At 38.9% G+C, this 16,969-nt stretch overlaps 1 protein-coding gene across 9 annotated transcripts in view; it reads left to right on the top strand.

The window, feature by feature from the left end:
- Window positions 1–16,969, top strand: part of mllt10 (MLLT10 histone lysine methyltransferase DOT1L cofactor) — a 35,171-nt gene continuing 18,202 nt past the window's right edge. For 3 of the 9 annotated variants that reach the window (XM_053859184.1, XM_053859185.1, XM_053859183.1), the window contains exons 1-8: window positions 1–534; window positions 4,748–4,827; window positions 5,153–5,212; window positions 7,825–7,879; window positions 10,859–10,968; window positions 11,072–11,175; window positions 11,629–11,722; window positions 14,605–14,694. In XM_053859184.1, the coding sequence (XP_053715159.1) occupies window positions 372–534; window positions 4,748–4,827; window positions 5,153–5,212; window positions 7,825–7,879; window positions 10,859–10,968; window positions 11,072–11,175; window positions 11,629–11,722; window positions 14,605–14,694 (756 nt within the window). In that variant the 5' untranslated portion in view covers window positions 1–371. The remainder of the gene's footprint in view (window positions 535–4,747; window positions 4,828–5,152; window positions 5,213–7,824; window positions 7,880–10,858; window positions 10,969–11,071; window positions 11,176–11,628; window positions 11,723–14,604; window positions 14,695–16,969) is intronic. The other 6 variants (XM_053859188.1, XM_053859187.1, XM_053859186.1 and 3 more) reach the window with 4 other exon arrangements.

The following is a 16,969-nucleotide window of genomic DNA, read 5'->3' as shown; positions in this document are numbered from 1 at the left end:
TGACATACGTTATAATACGTGAGCAACGTGGAAAAAAAAACATAAATGGAAAGTTGAGGAATCCTCGACCATGTGGGGAAAATAGAACTTTTGTCTTCCTGTCAGTGAGGCACGCATGTCACGGTATCCTGCGTCATGACGTATTTCCTTTCCTAGCCCAAGCCCCTCCCCTTGCCGCCTCAACACCGAGTCGTATGGTGGATGTTTTGAAGGAAAATATTGTGTCAAGAAGGAACGTAAACACGCTTCAAACATGACATTTCGACAGAGTGGGACTTAAAGTAGCCTATCAAGGCGACAAGGAGCTTCCAGGACGCCGTTTCGGGCTTATCTCCAAGTCGTAATTTACCGCATGTCCGATTTCATCGTAGATGGTCTCCGGCGAGCGTTGTCTGGCGGTGGACGACGAGTTGTCTACGAATAACATGAAGGAGATGATTGGAGGCTGTTGTGTTTGCTCAGACGAGAGAGGCTGGGCGGAAAACCCACTGGTTTACTGCGACGGACACGGCTGCAACGTTGCTGTGCATCAAGGTAAGCAGTGGTCTGTCTCGGTCCAGCTAGCGGTTAGCCGCTATGCTAGTTAGCGTTGTCTAGTAGCAAGGTTATGGATCCATGACGGCTTGTCCCCTGCAAGGCCAAGACGAGGTCAGTAGCGGCATCATGGCATTCAAACAAATGACTCTTTGCTTTTCGATAAGCATGGACGAAATGTTGGTGTAAGTCTCGTATTTAGCCCCGAGTCGATTTAGCACGTCATTAACCCGATGAGCTATAAATTGTCAGTATGTGCTTCTTAAGGTTAGAGTGTCTTACTCGCAAATGTTATTGAATCTGAACTTTTAATTAAAATACTGTTTGGGCATAGGATACTCTAAACGGAGTTGTGCGAAGTTGATCTCAAATAACTCGCTCTCAGCTTCAAGTTCACCTACATTGTGACTTGTTTACAACTGCTGCCGTTGACCATGTGTTCTCACTAACTCAGCGAGGGTTGATGAATGGTATCACACTTTTTTTCTATGTTTGATGTTATTTGTCACTACCAAACTGTAATGTTAATTAAATACCCTCATTTTCCTGTTTGTCTTCTGAGACACTCAATTGCTTTATGAAAAGACTTGAGTGATGTAAAATGCTGATCTAGGAACTGACAGAAGACTATGGTTGTAAGACTGGTGTATGGCAATTTATTCATTTTATTTTTTACTGTTCATTACACCTTAACAATGAAAAGGACCTGTGATTTCACATATATATTGCATTAATTTGCTACTTGGTATTTGTAGGTTGTGAACGTGTGCATGAGAGAGAGCAACATCAGCTGTATATTATATGTACTGTATATATATATTTTATCGAAGGGGATACATCGAAACACACAGATAGCACATAACATATCACGGAGTTGGACATTAACATGACGATTTTCACAGTAAAATGATGATTTTCACCGGAAAAATCTCGAATGGAACTTCCTAAAACTGGGGACCGGCAAACTTCTCATCCTGACAATAAAAACGCTAGCAATTCAGTAAATGACAAAAATATTCCCTCTGGTTCTCTGTCGCTTCTTAATTGACAGTGTTCCATTCAGTGTTTTATTTATTTTTTTTTTTTTGCAGATCAGGGTTGGGAGTGCGTGCTTCAGCACAGTTTAAAAAAATCCTGGTGGATACCCTGTATCCTGTGTGATAACAAACTCATATATGATACGTTGGGAGTAAGTTGCTGGTTGAATGGCTGATGGAAACTAGAAGTATGAAACCTTTCATATAAACAGATGCTTTATTTTGTAAACATTTTGAACAACGGAAATTGTTAAGATTTAATGTGGTCTCTGCTTAGTCTGAAGACCTTCATTGTCAAGTTATTTAAAAACATGATGGTTAATGTATTGGATCAATAAGTGCAATTTAGTTTGCTTATATGTATTACCTGTTATTTAATTCCAGGTTTAAAATGATTGGATTGGAATCTATGTGACAATTTAAATTGTTGTGATGATATTCTATTTTAAATCATATATTACTGGGGATAGGAACCCATGTGTCTTGCACCTGCCAGGTATTTTGGTTTCTTCACCCTTCAACATTGTGATGACTATATGACTTGAGGTGAAAATATTTAAGTTTGCATACAATGATAAATTGACTGATCTGCGATTGCTGATGCAGCTCCTTATTGTGGCTGTGCTTGGCATGGTGGACATGGACATGGCACAACATGATAAAGGTTGATGTTAGTTCCGGTACCTGAAGATGTTGCGGTTACTGCTCTGTGGGTCCTGCACACTACCTGTGTCTTTATATCAGGGCTGCCCAAATGTTTTTAACTAGGGAGTTTTCAGACAGATCTTCAACCTTCATTATGTCAGCCTGCTGCATGCATTTGGTACAGCATTTTGTTTAAAGCCCACTATGAAGCAGTTAGATTAAAAAAAGTTGGAAACATGGCGAGTTGTCTGCCAAAAACAACAGAAATGTCTCTGTTATGAGCGTTGATGATGAAAAAGTATGTGACATTAGCCGTCACTGACGAAAGACCATCACATCACTTCTCGCTGTGCATGTTTGTTCTAATGCTCTTCAGTGGGGAGCACTCAGGGGCTTTGTGTCCTTTCAATAACAAATTTTACTGATTTCATGATGTTAATACTTCGATCAAGACCATAGCGCTTGACTTATGCAGTTGTTTGAGCTCAGCAGTTGTTCTCATATGGAGTAGTTTTCACTTTTAATGCCTGAAACATCTCCAACAAAAAAGTAAATATCACAGTAGTTATTACCCTGAATGCTGAATGAAGGTCTGCTCCTCTTATATTTTGGGGAAAATAAGTCTCTGGCTATCTAAAACTGTGGTTCCTCTCATACTAAGCAGGATTACATCATCGTGTAGCCTGTATTGACACCAACCTATATGAAATAAATGATTTCTTTCCCATGGCACCCAGATGCTGTTCAATCTATTTTTTGTGAAAAATAAATGCCCTTTCTATGATAAGTGATTGCACTTTCTCACTGGAGCTTGAATGTCCCGCTGTGGATACCACTTAGCAATCTCCAAATGCCAAACTTGATAGATTTTCTGTTTCATGTTTAACAGCCGACAGAAATAAGCATTAAAGGTTCACTAACACCAAGTCGGCATATACAGCAGGGGTCACCAACCTTTTAGCAACCACAAGCTACTCCACCAGCACTTAGGGTTGACGGAGCACAGAGTTTTCCGGGCTCATGAAAGCGAGACCGCTGGTTCCACAGTAGCAGGCTGTTAGCACAGTTAGCGCTTAGCAACACCCACCTGTCTGAGCATGACATTCGGAACGCTAAGCAAATTGCACAAGAAATAATAATAATAATAATAATAATAATAGTCAGGTGCACAGTTCGTCAGCCTGAATATGAAATTGTTGAAAAAGTTCAAAGTGGAAACTTTCACAAGTGCAGTAGTCTGCAGTGTCCGAGTCCCACTACAAGTGGCCAGTATGTAAATATTTCATAGACCTAGCAGAGTCTCCAGAGAATCACCAAACTGTGATGTCTCAAATAGAATTAAATGTTATTCAATAGTCCTTTTGACAGAATAGTTGCTGCATTCTGCAAGGTTTTTCTATTGTTTGCCTCCTAGCATAGCTATATAAAAACGTGTCTGAATTAAAATGATTTAATGGTTCATTTTTTCACATCATGTACACAGAAGGTCACATCATATTGATCACAAATTCATTGTCAGTCCATGTGATCGTTATCAGTGATCGGCACTCTGGCTGATCGGTATCGGCGATTGGCACCAAAAATCCTCATCGGAGCATCCCTACAATAAATAATAATTTTTGAAGAACACTAGTAAAGATCTAAACTAAGGGACTTATTCAAATCACATTGTTCTTCAAGCGATGACTCATACTTGTCAAAGTATGAAGGGTCTGACATTTTCATGGTTTGGATTCTTCTGTGCTACATCGTGTTGGTCTTTGTTTGTAAACCTAATTCATAACTCAGCTGTTGAAACAATGAATGAAGCACCATTATGTAATTACGTCACCACACATGTTGCCCATGCTGGCCCAGCAGGAGAGGGATCCATTCCGATCCTACCCAATCTGTACCGACACCGGGTCCACTCGCTTGTGTCAACCCTCATTCTCTGTTGCCCCTTTTATACAACAGTGGAATTACCCAAATAAGTAGGTCAAGCTGGTAATTTTTTTGTGGTATGATCAGGTCACTCCGATATTTGCCCCCAACACCTCGGGAATAGACATGGTTATATATTTGCAAAGGATTTGTTTACTTATTTGTTTATTTGTTTTAGGAGTTATTTTCCTTAAATCTGTGGGAAAAACATGTTTGTTGATGAATATAACTCTCACATCCCACATTCCTTTTAAGTGTAGTTTTGGCAAACCAAGCCAGCTTTCAGTGTGCTCATTGTCAGACACATGTGGACCATGTTTATAAGGCAGTTGTCAACACCAAATTGTTATATTAGTCAAACAAAGATTTGTGTTTTAAGAGGCATGAGCATATCATAGTACGACAGTGGCAGAAAAATTAGAATCGCTCATGGTCCTGGTCCATTAGCTACACATGGTGGAGACATGACTCAAAAATATGATTCACTGAACGCTGCTGAATGTTGCCATATGTTTATGTAAATAAAGTCACTGTCACTATGTTGAGGGTTCTGTGATATGGTATTTTGTTGCTTCTTACCTGACTGAATGTTTTCCACCTCTCTACAGCATGCTATGGCATTGTGCAGGTGCCCACAGGCCCATGGTTCTGTAGAAAATGTGAATCTCAGGAGCGAGCGGCCCGTGTGGTAAGTAAAACTACATTCTGCAACTTTTCATTTAAAATGGTCAGTTATTAGATTGGGTGATGGCAGTTTTTCCAAAGATTGTCGGGCGGCTCACTGCTTCCATGCTCATAAAAATTGCTTGAAAAATTAGAGTGCACTTGGAGCTCTTAATAATGTGATGATGATAGTATTAAAAAAGTATTAAAAATTGCATGAGATCACCTGTCATGGGAATGTAGAACAAATTGTCTTTTTTGATTAGTGCAACAATTGAAACTGTTGTATGTGTGATATTCCTAAACACGGGAAGAAATTTAATTCTGATTAACTGCCTTGTTCATCACAGAGTAACTCATCGAGACTTGACTCCTCGCTTGACTTGACTGTTCCAGCGTCTCTTTTATGGGTCTGTTTATTTCTCAACTTCAATGTGTTTTCCATTTTCACGGAAACTGCAATGTTGTAACTTAAAGATGTCTGTTTTGTCCTGCATGCCGAAACCACGCAAGAAAAATCTGTTTTCCCTCCCTGACATTGACTTGTTTCCCCCTTTCCACAAATCTGCATTTAGGTTTCTGTTGATGTGCTTGACCGTAATGACTCTCTTAAAATGTACCTATACATTATTGTGCCAAGATACTTATTTTGAAAGTTTTCATTTTTTTTTGGAAATATGTTTTCTTCAATTCTGTCTCCTGAAGGTACTCAGTTCTGAGACTGTTATGCGTTTTCACTGTAATTTGCTATACTACGGAAGCTGTTTGTTTTAAAATGAGTACGGTTATTTCGCTCAAACTTGAGCTGTGATCTTGGACTGTGGTATGAAGATGGTTGCACCAGCATGTCGGCGATAAATCTCATTATTTCAAACGGCCCCGGACATTTAGCCTGACAACCAAAAATTGACATTATATATGACAGAAAAGGAAATCCATAATGAGTTCCTTTTAAGCTTTCCAGACTACACTACATGTTGACCCTCTGACCCCACAATCATCTTGTTTAAGACAGGAACTGGGGTAAAGAAGCCTCCATGTTTTATGTGTCCTCTCTGTGGAGCTGTGAACTGGAATGGCTTGCTGAGTTTCAACTTAATTTGACCTCGACAAAACCATAAAAAGCTGTCTAGATTTTGTCAGGACAAGATTTACTAAATTGTTGATACAGGTGTTTGCTTTGACCCGCTTACTTTCTGTTCTGTCTGTTCCACGTAGCAAACTGTCTTAGTACGTTTCATTGATTTTACGGGGGAACGATCAAAATCATGCGGCAAACTTCCATTAAGTCATGCCGCTGAGCATTACCCTGGTTATTTGGTTTTGGTTTATATTGTCATTTCAATCAGGTTTTGTTTTGACTTGAACATAAATTGAGATAGTCCCAGCTCTTGTGTTTTTAAGACAACTTATAGGCATCAGCTTCTGTTGGTTCTGGCCTTAAAGTGTAACAATGAATTACTGCTATATCAAAAAAAAATTGTGAGTACACTACTGGAATCATAAAAATCTTAGCTTTGTATAACGTTCAAAGTGATTAAATTGTAATGTTCCATGTTGGGGGGAAGTGTTTTTCATGGACAAATATGCTTTTTTCCCCCTAAGGTTAAGGATTATAATGAAAGCTATGCAAAATGGCAAAAAAATCCCATATCATTCCGTATCAATTTTTAAGCAATGTTGTAGAATGCTATAAAACATTTTATCTAATGAAAACTACTATTTGTTATAGCATTTTATTGACACTAAACAAACAACAAATCAAGAACACAAGAACATTCTCCACTCAACTAAAATAGAAAATAATAATCCACTCTTTGACTACAAAACTAATTATCTTTATACCCGCACTTCATGTGGGTAAAGCCATTTGTGGTGTTACCAGACTTGGACGCCACCTACCGGTACATTCCTTGCAAATCGTTGTATTTTGCTACGCATCTAATCACCGCCCGTGGATATAACCACTGCCACACAGCATATGTTGGCATCCGCTTCTATGCACGATGTCTGGAGACTGAAATGGCATCATATTTGCTGCCTTCTGGTCCGGTGTCACTGTGTTGGTCATCAGTTTTTTCTGAGGTTACTACTTCTCCAGTATTCCAGCGTTTCGGGACTGACATCAAACGGTGTCGGAACGGGTCTCTTGGTGGCTAATGCTACAAACAGACTCAACGAAACGTTGCCTGAAACACCCACAGCCAGTGGTGGAGCCCCCCGATTATGTCTCTGCCCTTCATCCTTCCTAAGGAACAGAATGTAGCCAATCAAGAACAAGGAAGCTAAATGGGGAGTTATGACATTTATTGAATTGATGTCAATAAAATGCAAGTTTTTAAACCTGAGCAGTAAATCTCTTCCTAATCTGAAGCTGTTCTCTTTAGATGTCCACCCGGGATGCGCAACTTTAGTTTCATGCGTTCCTGTCATTTAGTTATGAAATTTGATTCTGGATTCTCCCGAAAACCACCATAATCATGTCCACCTCCATGATGTGTGTTGTGTTTTCTGTTCGTTTCAATGTTTTCACTTTGTTTTATCACGTGAAATGGGGAAGTGCCATGAAAACCTGCTGATAAGTTTAGCTGAATAAATGTGCTCAATTTTATGAGATCTCACTCCATGTAACATGTTGAAATACCACCCTTTAGTCACTGTCAGCTTCAGAACACTTTCTGGTTACCAATTGAGAACACAGTGTATCGAATGATAATGAATTGTGATTTACTCACCCAGTCCTAATTATAATGGTCACCAAGACTGAAATATGTCAAAACAATCTTATGATTAAAGGTTCCAGAGTTCCTTAAAGTCACACTTCCTTGGTGAGCTCCATTAAATCGGTCTTTGAGCAGAAGTGTCAGAAGATGAGAATGGTTTCTTGAGGAGAGTTTCTTGCCATGTGCCCAAGGCTTTAACACTTATTCAGCATGTTGACATAAGTGTCTGTGCTTTTGTTTAACTATCAATGGTTAGTCCAGGTTGACCGGTTGTTTTTTTTTTTTTTTTTTACCCACAGAGATGTGAGCTGTGTCCACACAAGGATGGTGCTTTGAAGAGGACAGACAACGGAGGTAGAGCCTCTTAAAGTGCTAACACATAAATGTTTAGCCTCTTGTGTATATTGTCATTAATGCAAGTTTGAGCTGGGTGAGTGTTTGTTGTGTGCGCGCGACTATTCTATTGGTTTGTGTGTGTATATAGAGCTTTCTGTACCTTGATTGCCAGTCCATGTTTTATGAGAGCGTGTATGTTTATGAGGGGGCGGGTCTGAATGGGTATAGTGCGTGGCCTGTGAGGAGTCTCCTCTCTGGGTTCATTGGGAGGTCAGTTTGGTGGAGACTGTAAATATTCTGCGTGTGTGTCTCTGTGTGTGTGCTGAATCAGTCAGTGAGAGGCACAGCTGTGGGATTGTGTCCAGGCCTGCAGGGAGGCATCAGGACAACACTAACACACACCGTTTTACTACTTTCTCTTTTATTTTACCCTTCCCATGACCCCATCTCCCGTTCCTCTCTTTCCCTCACCCTGTTGTCACCCCTTCGTTTTATACTACTCTCTGGATCGGTAATTTCTTTTCATGTTATAACAGGCTACTATTGTTCCAAAAATACTCATTTAATTTAAATATTTGAAAATAATTAATTGAATAATTGACACTCAAGCATCATGTCCTTGACCTACTGTGATCTCTAAAGATAGTGACTTGAACCTGAATTCTGCCATAAAATGAACACGTTTAAATATGTTTTTAATTGGCTTTTTTCATGCTGCATTCATGAGTTTATTAATTTCATATCTTGGAAGCCTATGTTACTCTTTTTTTTATCTGAGTTTGATTCCTGGCTAAATGTAGTTAAGTTATATTTATTTTTTTATTTCAATTTTCCCTTTTTCAATTTTGTCATTCAATTCTACCCTAGACATGTAATGTAAAATAGTTTTTGTATCGTTTGTACAATCTTTAATACCAAGTTCCCAGCTATACATTACTTCTCGGGGTTGCACAAGTTCAAAATGGACTGTGTGGTTGGGGAGAGGTTAAAAGTGTGCATTGTTCAGTTTAGGAGCAAAGCTGTGCCACTTTTATAGTCCTATTTTATAGGTCTCTTCCAGATTCTTGGAGGGACTTCAAAACAACAACATGCCCCCATTTCACACTTGTTGCCTTCTCTGTGTCCCGCCCTCTGCCCTGCTCCCCCTGTCCCGTTCACCAGGTCAAAGGCAGGTCAGGGGTTCAACTGTAAGTTTAAGCCTGTTTTTGTTTCCTCTATGTGGAAAAACAGACACCTCTTGCAGAACAGAAAACTCCCACCTCCATTTGACCTCCCGTTCACCTTATCCAGCTCCTCCTTGGTCGTCGTCAATTCTGCTGCCACTCCACCATGCCCCGCTATCATTCTTCCGCCCCCAGTCTTTAGGCAGCTGTTTTGGCCTGTGTTCCAGGCCTTAATGAAATGTTTTTTTATATAAATTGAGATGCGAATTAAAGTATTGCTGAACATTCAGAAAGCAACACAGAAGCTGTAAAATTACAGAAGTGGGCTTGTAAATAGATGTTGCCACAAAATCAGTTAGGTCCTTTGATTTATATCTGCTTTAGTTCATATGGTGGCCTGAATTTTACTCAACCAAATTCAGTGTGCTCCACACAGAGTCATTGATTTGTCCTTTTCCAAGCAGGTATTACAATGATTGTTTAGGAGCAAGAAGCGCTGCGTGGATGAGAAAAAAAAATGAATGGTCTGTTTGTTCATTTACTCAATGTTGCTGTTCAAACTTGGATACTGTTGGTTTTAGTCCTCGTCCAGCTCTGACCTAGGGGTTATGAAATGTTTACAATAGTGGCAGTTTTGTAGTCTTCTCTAGCTGATTCCTCAATCACCGTGATCTTCCAGGCCAACACCTTGGATGCTTATCCGTCATCTGAATTAAAATGGTTTTCTTTAATTAAGATAAATTGGTAACACTAGAATTTGTGTTAAATACTATACAACAACAACAAGCTGCCCTGGGAGTTACTTCAGTCATGTTGCTCATTTGAGATTTTTCATTGAGGATTGTGTTCCCGGTTGTCACTGCAGATCCTTAATTTTTCATCTCAGTCTCTTTGATCTCAAACCTCTTTTATACATGGATTTTGTTGTCACTTTTTTTCTTATTTTTGGTGATCCTTTTTGTAACGTCAGCGCCTTTTTTTTAAATCTTCCAATCCCAGCCTCTTGTCTTTTAATACCTCATGAGCACCCTCCCGCCCTGGGCTTGTGCTTCTGGTACTGACCCCTGAGTTTTTTCTGCAGTGTATTACTTATTAGTCTCTGCTCTGAACCTGATAAGAATAATGAACTAAATGTTACCTCAGTACACGTCTTACATAGAATAGATGCAAAAAAATGTTATTACCATTTTTCATCTAAATTACAGCTAGGGACTTCATTGTGGATGTATAGGCTGGGTACTTTCTGGAAATTTGGATCTATTTTTCCGTTTGGGCAATTTTTTTCTAGTAAATGATGTACAACTGACTTTCCTACTTAAACATGTGTAATCTAATCTAATATAATCTAATCTATTCGTGCCATATCACTGCAGGATGTTGTGTGTAGTGTCCCTAAATGTGGACGCAGGGTCTCTGGTTGGGACAATCGACTGGTTAGCGGCACATGTAGATTAATTTTGAAGACTGAGTCATTGCTCAATATATTCTTTGTGGTTTTCTCTATGTGATTTGAATGAAATAAAATAAAGTACTGTGATGACTGCATTTTATGACCTAATCAGTTGCTGCTGCTATAATCTGGCCCTTATCTACATAAGGACAAAGTTGCTACTCACACTTCTATGTACCCCTGTTTTCGATCTTCTTCCTTCGACATTGAACCTTCTAACCATTATTTTCCTTTCATTACAATAAAAAAAGATTGGTTTGTAATATATGTGGCCTCTAAAATGTATAATAGCAATAACTGAAAATGCAACGTTAATCATTTTAGTGAGATCGTATCCATGTATATTTAATAGTGAGACTCCTGGTTGTACTTGTCTGCTTGCAGGCTGGGCCCATGTGGTTTGCGCTCTGTACATACCAGAGGTGGAGTTTGCAAATGTTTCCACCATGGAGCCCATTGTGTTACAGTCTGTGCCGCATGAACGTTATAACAAGGTAACAATCTGTACATCAATTTGTTCCACTTCCGTGACACTATCGAGACATGGATATTACTGGATATTGATGGATATGATTTCTGCTGTGCTTTTTGATTCAGACATGTTACATCTGTGAGGACCAAGGCAGAGAGAGCAAGGCAGCGACTGGAGCGTGTATGACCTGCAACAAACATGGCTGCAGGCAGGCCTTCCATGTAACATGGTGAGGATTGCTGTTTTAGTTGTAGAAATGTGGTGTATTATTTGGAAAATTGATTAGAGCTCTAGATTTTGAATGGATGTCTTCTTTTTTTTTTCCGAATATGTTGTTAAACACAAAAATGCTAATTTAGGTTGAATTTAGTTTTGTGACTGTGTAATTATATCAACACTATTTTTTAATTTCTGATTGAGATTCATGGACTTTTGTTCATTGCGTGTTTGCACATATTCTGAATTACACTCCAGTTTTCATGGAAGTGGGCACACTTCCTATGCCATGGTCTATCTCTATCTATCTGGCCATTCTTTTAAAACCCTTTTGCTGACATTTTACAAGTGCAACTTGTTGTCTCTTATTTTGATGGCCTGTAACGTGACGTCACAGCTCATTAGGCTACTTTCCCCAATTCTTCACTGTCATATTTACATGTAAAAACTTTGTCTTGTGTTACAGCGCCCAATTTGCTGGTCTGTTATGTGAGGAACAAGGATCAGACGCAGACAATGTCAAGTATTGTGGCTACTGTAAATACCACCACAGCAAACTGGTAAGTGTGGTCTTATTACGTTTGCATGTTAAGGGCAACGCAATCCTGGCATTCATTTTTTTTTCTATTAAAAAAAAAACTTTTGCTTGGCGTGTAACCATGATTCATGTTCAAGTAAAATCTTTCTTTAAGTGCCACAAAGTAACGCTGAGACATTCCGATTTTGTGGACTGGTATTTTGCTTTAATGTTTTTTCCGTTATATAATAACGTTTTGTGTTTTCTATGAACAAATTTCCTCTGTGTCCAACATCATCACTAAAATCTACCTTGAAGATTTTCATATCTTTCCATTATTAAAGGTCTCACATAATTAATGTTTTATTCCAGTTAAACGTTATTGTAAGTTTCTATTTTTAAGAAATACTCTTGTTATAACAAGTAATGTTCAAGAGAAATGTATCATTTCTCTCAACTCCACTGTAGAAGACGCTCTATTCGCCTGATAATTGTGAGTAGATTAGTCTGTAGTGACTGCCTCAGTCCAGTGGAGATATGAATGGACCTGGAAACCGTTGTAAAATTGATGCTATTAGTATTCAATCACCTAAGATGCCTCTTTTCTCTCCTCTAATGATTTCAATGCACAAAAGGGGGCGCACTTTACAGTGCAACACATGATGTGCCTCAGTTGCAACCTGGAATGGAAATATTTTACTTTGAAAAATGAGTTGATCATATCGTCAAAGTTTGAGGAGACTGTGAGAGCGAGGGTGAGAGTGCAGTGCTGTGCAAATACAGTACATACCCATACTCGCGCACACGCACATCACAGTGTCACACTAGTTAAGCAAATGATTTATAACTATAGTCAGTTGGAACTGAAGGAACGCTGGAAGGGTTTCATTGATAAACACTGAGACCACTGGACTATTCAAATGTACTGCCGTAGAAATTAAGCTTCTTTGCATGGTCCCTTTGGAAATCTGTATCTAACAAAAAATATGGCCAGCTGTTAAAGCATGTGTTTTGCTGTTTACTTTTTAACACTCAAGTAAAATATTATTAAAACTCTTAATTTAATACATTTTAATTATCTTTGGGAAATGTATCCCACTCATTTTATAAATGGAGTAATCATGTTCAAAAACATGTTGTTGTTTTAGTACTTGTTTTTGTGGTAAATTAACATGCAACCGCAGAAAATCAAAAGAAAAAATGATCTCTCCTCTCATCCTTGTTGTTCCAAACCTTCATACAAGCTTTGGTTATCTATTGGGGCCATTTTTCTATGTCTGTTTTGCATAGTAAAGTACTACATTGATGGTGGATCAAACCAAATCATTTGTCATTTTCAAACAGAATACAAACCAAATTGACTGGAATGGAGTACAACTGAAACCTAGATATATGAGGGAGATTTGCTTTCTCTGGAGAGACCCCCTTCTGTGTTTCTGATTGTGTTTCACGTCCAGTTAACAGCCTTTAACACATGACTGTGTGAGTGTAAGCGAGTGAGTGTGTGTGCTTGTATTGTTCTTGGCCTATTGCACCAGTGAGGAGCAGGATGCATGTATGAAAAACTGAAGTATTTTACTAAGTATTTTAATCTCTGTAACAATTGCAGAATGGATGACATTTTTCAACGTGAACAAGCTCTGATAGAAAGAGTTGTGCTGTTTTATTGATTGTGTAAGAATGACTTTGTATGCAGCCGCGTAATGTCATTAAAGATTTGTGTGGATGTCTGGAATAAACGAGAGGGAATCGATGAAGAAGACAGCAATGTTGTCAGCCTCATGGGTTTCATAAAATACCACTTGATGAATGTTTACGCCGTGTTAGCAGCATATGGCATTGGACTGGACTGATGCCAAATTTAATTTGAAACTTTGATTGCCCTTTTCTCTCTTGTTTGGATTTCACTTGGGAAAGTGATTTATAATTTCAGAGGTATGATGGGGCTTCGTATCCAACTGCACAAAATTCTTGATGTGAAACATTAGTGCAGTATTAAAGTAATGCTTTCTTGTTATCTAATCTATTGTAGAATCAGAATTAACGTCATTGTATGTTGATAGAACTTTAGACAAAAAAATAAAATGCCTTATTGTACAAACATGTATATGTTGATATGTTCCAAGTTATATTACAGAATAAGTGAGTGCTTGAAATCATATGCAAATATCGAAACGATGAAAACACTGTCTGCTGTAATTTAGAAGGATTGGTGCTCCTAATATTTACTGTAATGTCTTTGTGTAGTACAAGAGATGTCAATGCATGATAGCTGAACTGAAGCCTTAATATATTTTAGTGTTACTTTCTTGGTCAGTGCGAGATAGTAATTATCCTGCCAGCCTCTGTCTGTCCTTCTTTTACGAACAAAACTATTCAGCCTTTATCTCCGCTGTGGTCTCCACTGATCCTCAATCCTAAATTGTCATTTCCCTGAGATGTGATGTCACTCCGTCAGAGTACCACTATCGACAATGACCCATTGTTGACTTCACACCATTTCCAGTCTTTGATGTCCAATATGAATGAATGTTTTTTGCATTTGTTAAGAAGTATATTCACTCCATCTTTCCCAAAACAAAGACATTTCAGAAGACTTCCATCGAGGAACAGGAGGATTAGCACTTTAATCAGAACTTAGTAGTCGACTGAAATGAAATGGCTATGTTGCCTCATCACTGACATATTTGGGTGTGAGCTTGTTTTTTTTTTTCTCATCACAAGTGTTACAGCTGTAGGTTTACATGAGCAAAGCCTTGGTGAACAATCCTCATGAAAATGTCTCAACTGTTTTTGACATTTGAGTTGTTCTTAAGTTAATTATTTCCTTTTACTTCATTATTTGGACATTTTTATAGTAAAGTTTAAGCTCCCTATTGCTGTGGACTTCATCCAGTAACATGGAGTTCCTTTTTTACTTTTTAGCGAAGGAGCAGGGGCCGTGGTAGTAGGTCTCAAAGCTTAAGTGACTCTTCCCCTCAGAGTATGGATAGACCCCCAGACACGGACAAGAAGGTAAGGCAGTCCTCAGATCTCTCTATGCCACCCACCCATGACTGGCCCCACCAGAAGCCTGTTCCTTCACTATCCATGCTCACATAGACTTTTTTTTGTGTTTCTGACATAGTCACCCAAACTTGTTAGTAAGTTGATAGGAAACTATACCCTGATATAAGTAGGATTTGCTACGTGTTTATTTGATGTAGGGCAAGTCATTCAGTAGTAAATATTGCCAGCTGGTTTCAAAGCAGGAGCGAAAAAAGCAATCACTTAAAAAATTGTGAGGTTTTAAATTTGGTGCACCATATATTGTCCGATTTTTCTGGCTGAAATGACCTGTCATTGCAGTTCGATCCCCCGGCATAATTTATAAAGCAAAACAAAACAGGTGCGTTTTTTAAATTTGCAGTGATTTTAAGCTGAATGCACTATCTCAGAATCTCATCTCTAAAAAGTGAAACAATATTATTGGGCGGTGAGGATGCCTGCAATAGCAATGTAGATGGGATTTTCTTTGATGGACTACTTTGAGCAGACATTAGCAGAGACTCGCAATACCTTTTTCTGTGGTCCTTTGTGTAATGCCCTTTGGAGACATTAAGTTTGCTGTGTGAGTTTAAGGTGTAATTCTTACCTCAGTCTCATGCCAAAAGTGGTCACAGTTTGTGACAGACCCATTCTGTGTCATCCAAAACGGCTACTGGCACGAAAAGCAGTTTCTGCACAGTCCAGGACGTGGCGGACATGAGATTTGCAACACAGCAATGTTGATGGAGCATTTAATTAGACCAAAACAGGCGAAGCAACATAATATATATAGATTTTGTGTTTAATACTGGTTAAATAATAGCGAAAACAACTCGGTTATGTGTGAGTAAAAATATTCTAACATAAATCATTGAAACCCTTGTTTAGTTTGGGAGATATTTTAAATAAAATTGCTTGGCTGTAGTACATGTGCTATTCAGTTTGATCATTTAGAATAGTCCATCAATAACACCAAGAAGATTGTTTGGCTGTTTTCATTGTGCGTCTCTGTGAGTGTGTGTGCATGCCTATTTGACTGTGTTTCTGTGTTTGCATGTGTATGTGATACTTGGTGGCTTAGATGTACACCCACTTCATGTAGTGCCTGCAGTCAGACTACAGCAGGGGCTCAGGATCTCCTACTTTGGCTGCTTAAAAAAGGCCTGCAGGAAACACACGCACACAATCGTTGGTCAGAAATCCTGCAGGAAACTGCAAAAGGGAATTCCTGCCACACCAGGGCAGATTATTTTCCCCTCTCACTTCCTGTTCCTCTATTTCTTGTCTTCTTTTTCCTTGTCTTCCCCCCACCCTCCTTCCCGTGTTGGCCCTTAAGGCCATTTTACTGAATTCTTTCTCATTCTGTATCATATTGACTTCTGTGGTTTTGTCTTTTTGTGTTCAATTCTGATCTGTTTTACACCGGTAAATAGTGTTGAAATTGGTTTTATTTCTATTTTGAAGAAAAGGCTGAACTATATTTGAAATCTCTTTTTGTCTAATCGCTTATCGTTGGTAAATGAGCTTCATGATCTGTTTTCCACATTTGACAGTCTTGGTGTCAACCCATTGTGCTGCTCATTGTTTGGGGCTGTGGTGATAAATAGACATGGACCTCATCCTCCGCCACTCATATTTACCTCACACGCTTTCAAAGACCGCTTGGACATGTCAAATGATCAGGCTGCTAATGGTCGGTCGTGGAGAAAAAAGGGGGAGAGGACATGCTAAAAGGTCTTGTCTCTGCCCATATAATCAATTGACCTGATTGATAAGGGTGTGTCAGAGTTACATTGTATGTATGTTGTGTTTCCCACGCCCGGTGATCTGGCTCCTTCTGTCTGTGTGTGTGAGTGTTACCCGACCCTCATGGCTCAGCCTCTGTCCATCAACACCTACCTCTGGAATGTTAATGAAAAACAACAAGCGGGTCTCGGAGAATTTACCTATCCGTCTCTGTCTCAGTCCACCTTTCTCCTGAGGTTTTGAATGTTTTAGAGCAGATGCTGTTTTGTTAAACACTCTGCAATCTGCTTTTGTTCCCTGAGTTGTACAAGATTAGTCAAGAACCTTCTAAATGTTCATTTCAAGTCAAATGTATGTGAGAGTACTAACTTGAAAGGATGCTGTGATTCAGTTAAATATGGCCGCTCTGATAATTTCATTGCTAAAATAAACAAAATGTATGTATAAAGCGTGTTAATGTGGAATATTTTTTAAATCAAAATGTGTAATCATGAAATGATGTACAGATGGGTCAAAT

The sequence above is a fragment of the Synchiropus splendidus genome, chromosome 3 (genome assembly GCF_027744825.2).
Source record: "Synchiropus splendidus isolate RoL2022-P1 chromosome 3, RoL_Sspl_1.0, whole genome shotgun sequence".
Taxonomy (NCBI): Eukaryota; Metazoa; Chordata; class Actinopteri; order Syngnathiformes; family Callionymidae; genus Synchiropus; species Synchiropus splendidus.
The sequence above is the reverse complement of the archived record's forward strand: the minus strand, read 5'-3'. Positions and strand labels throughout refer to the sequence as shown.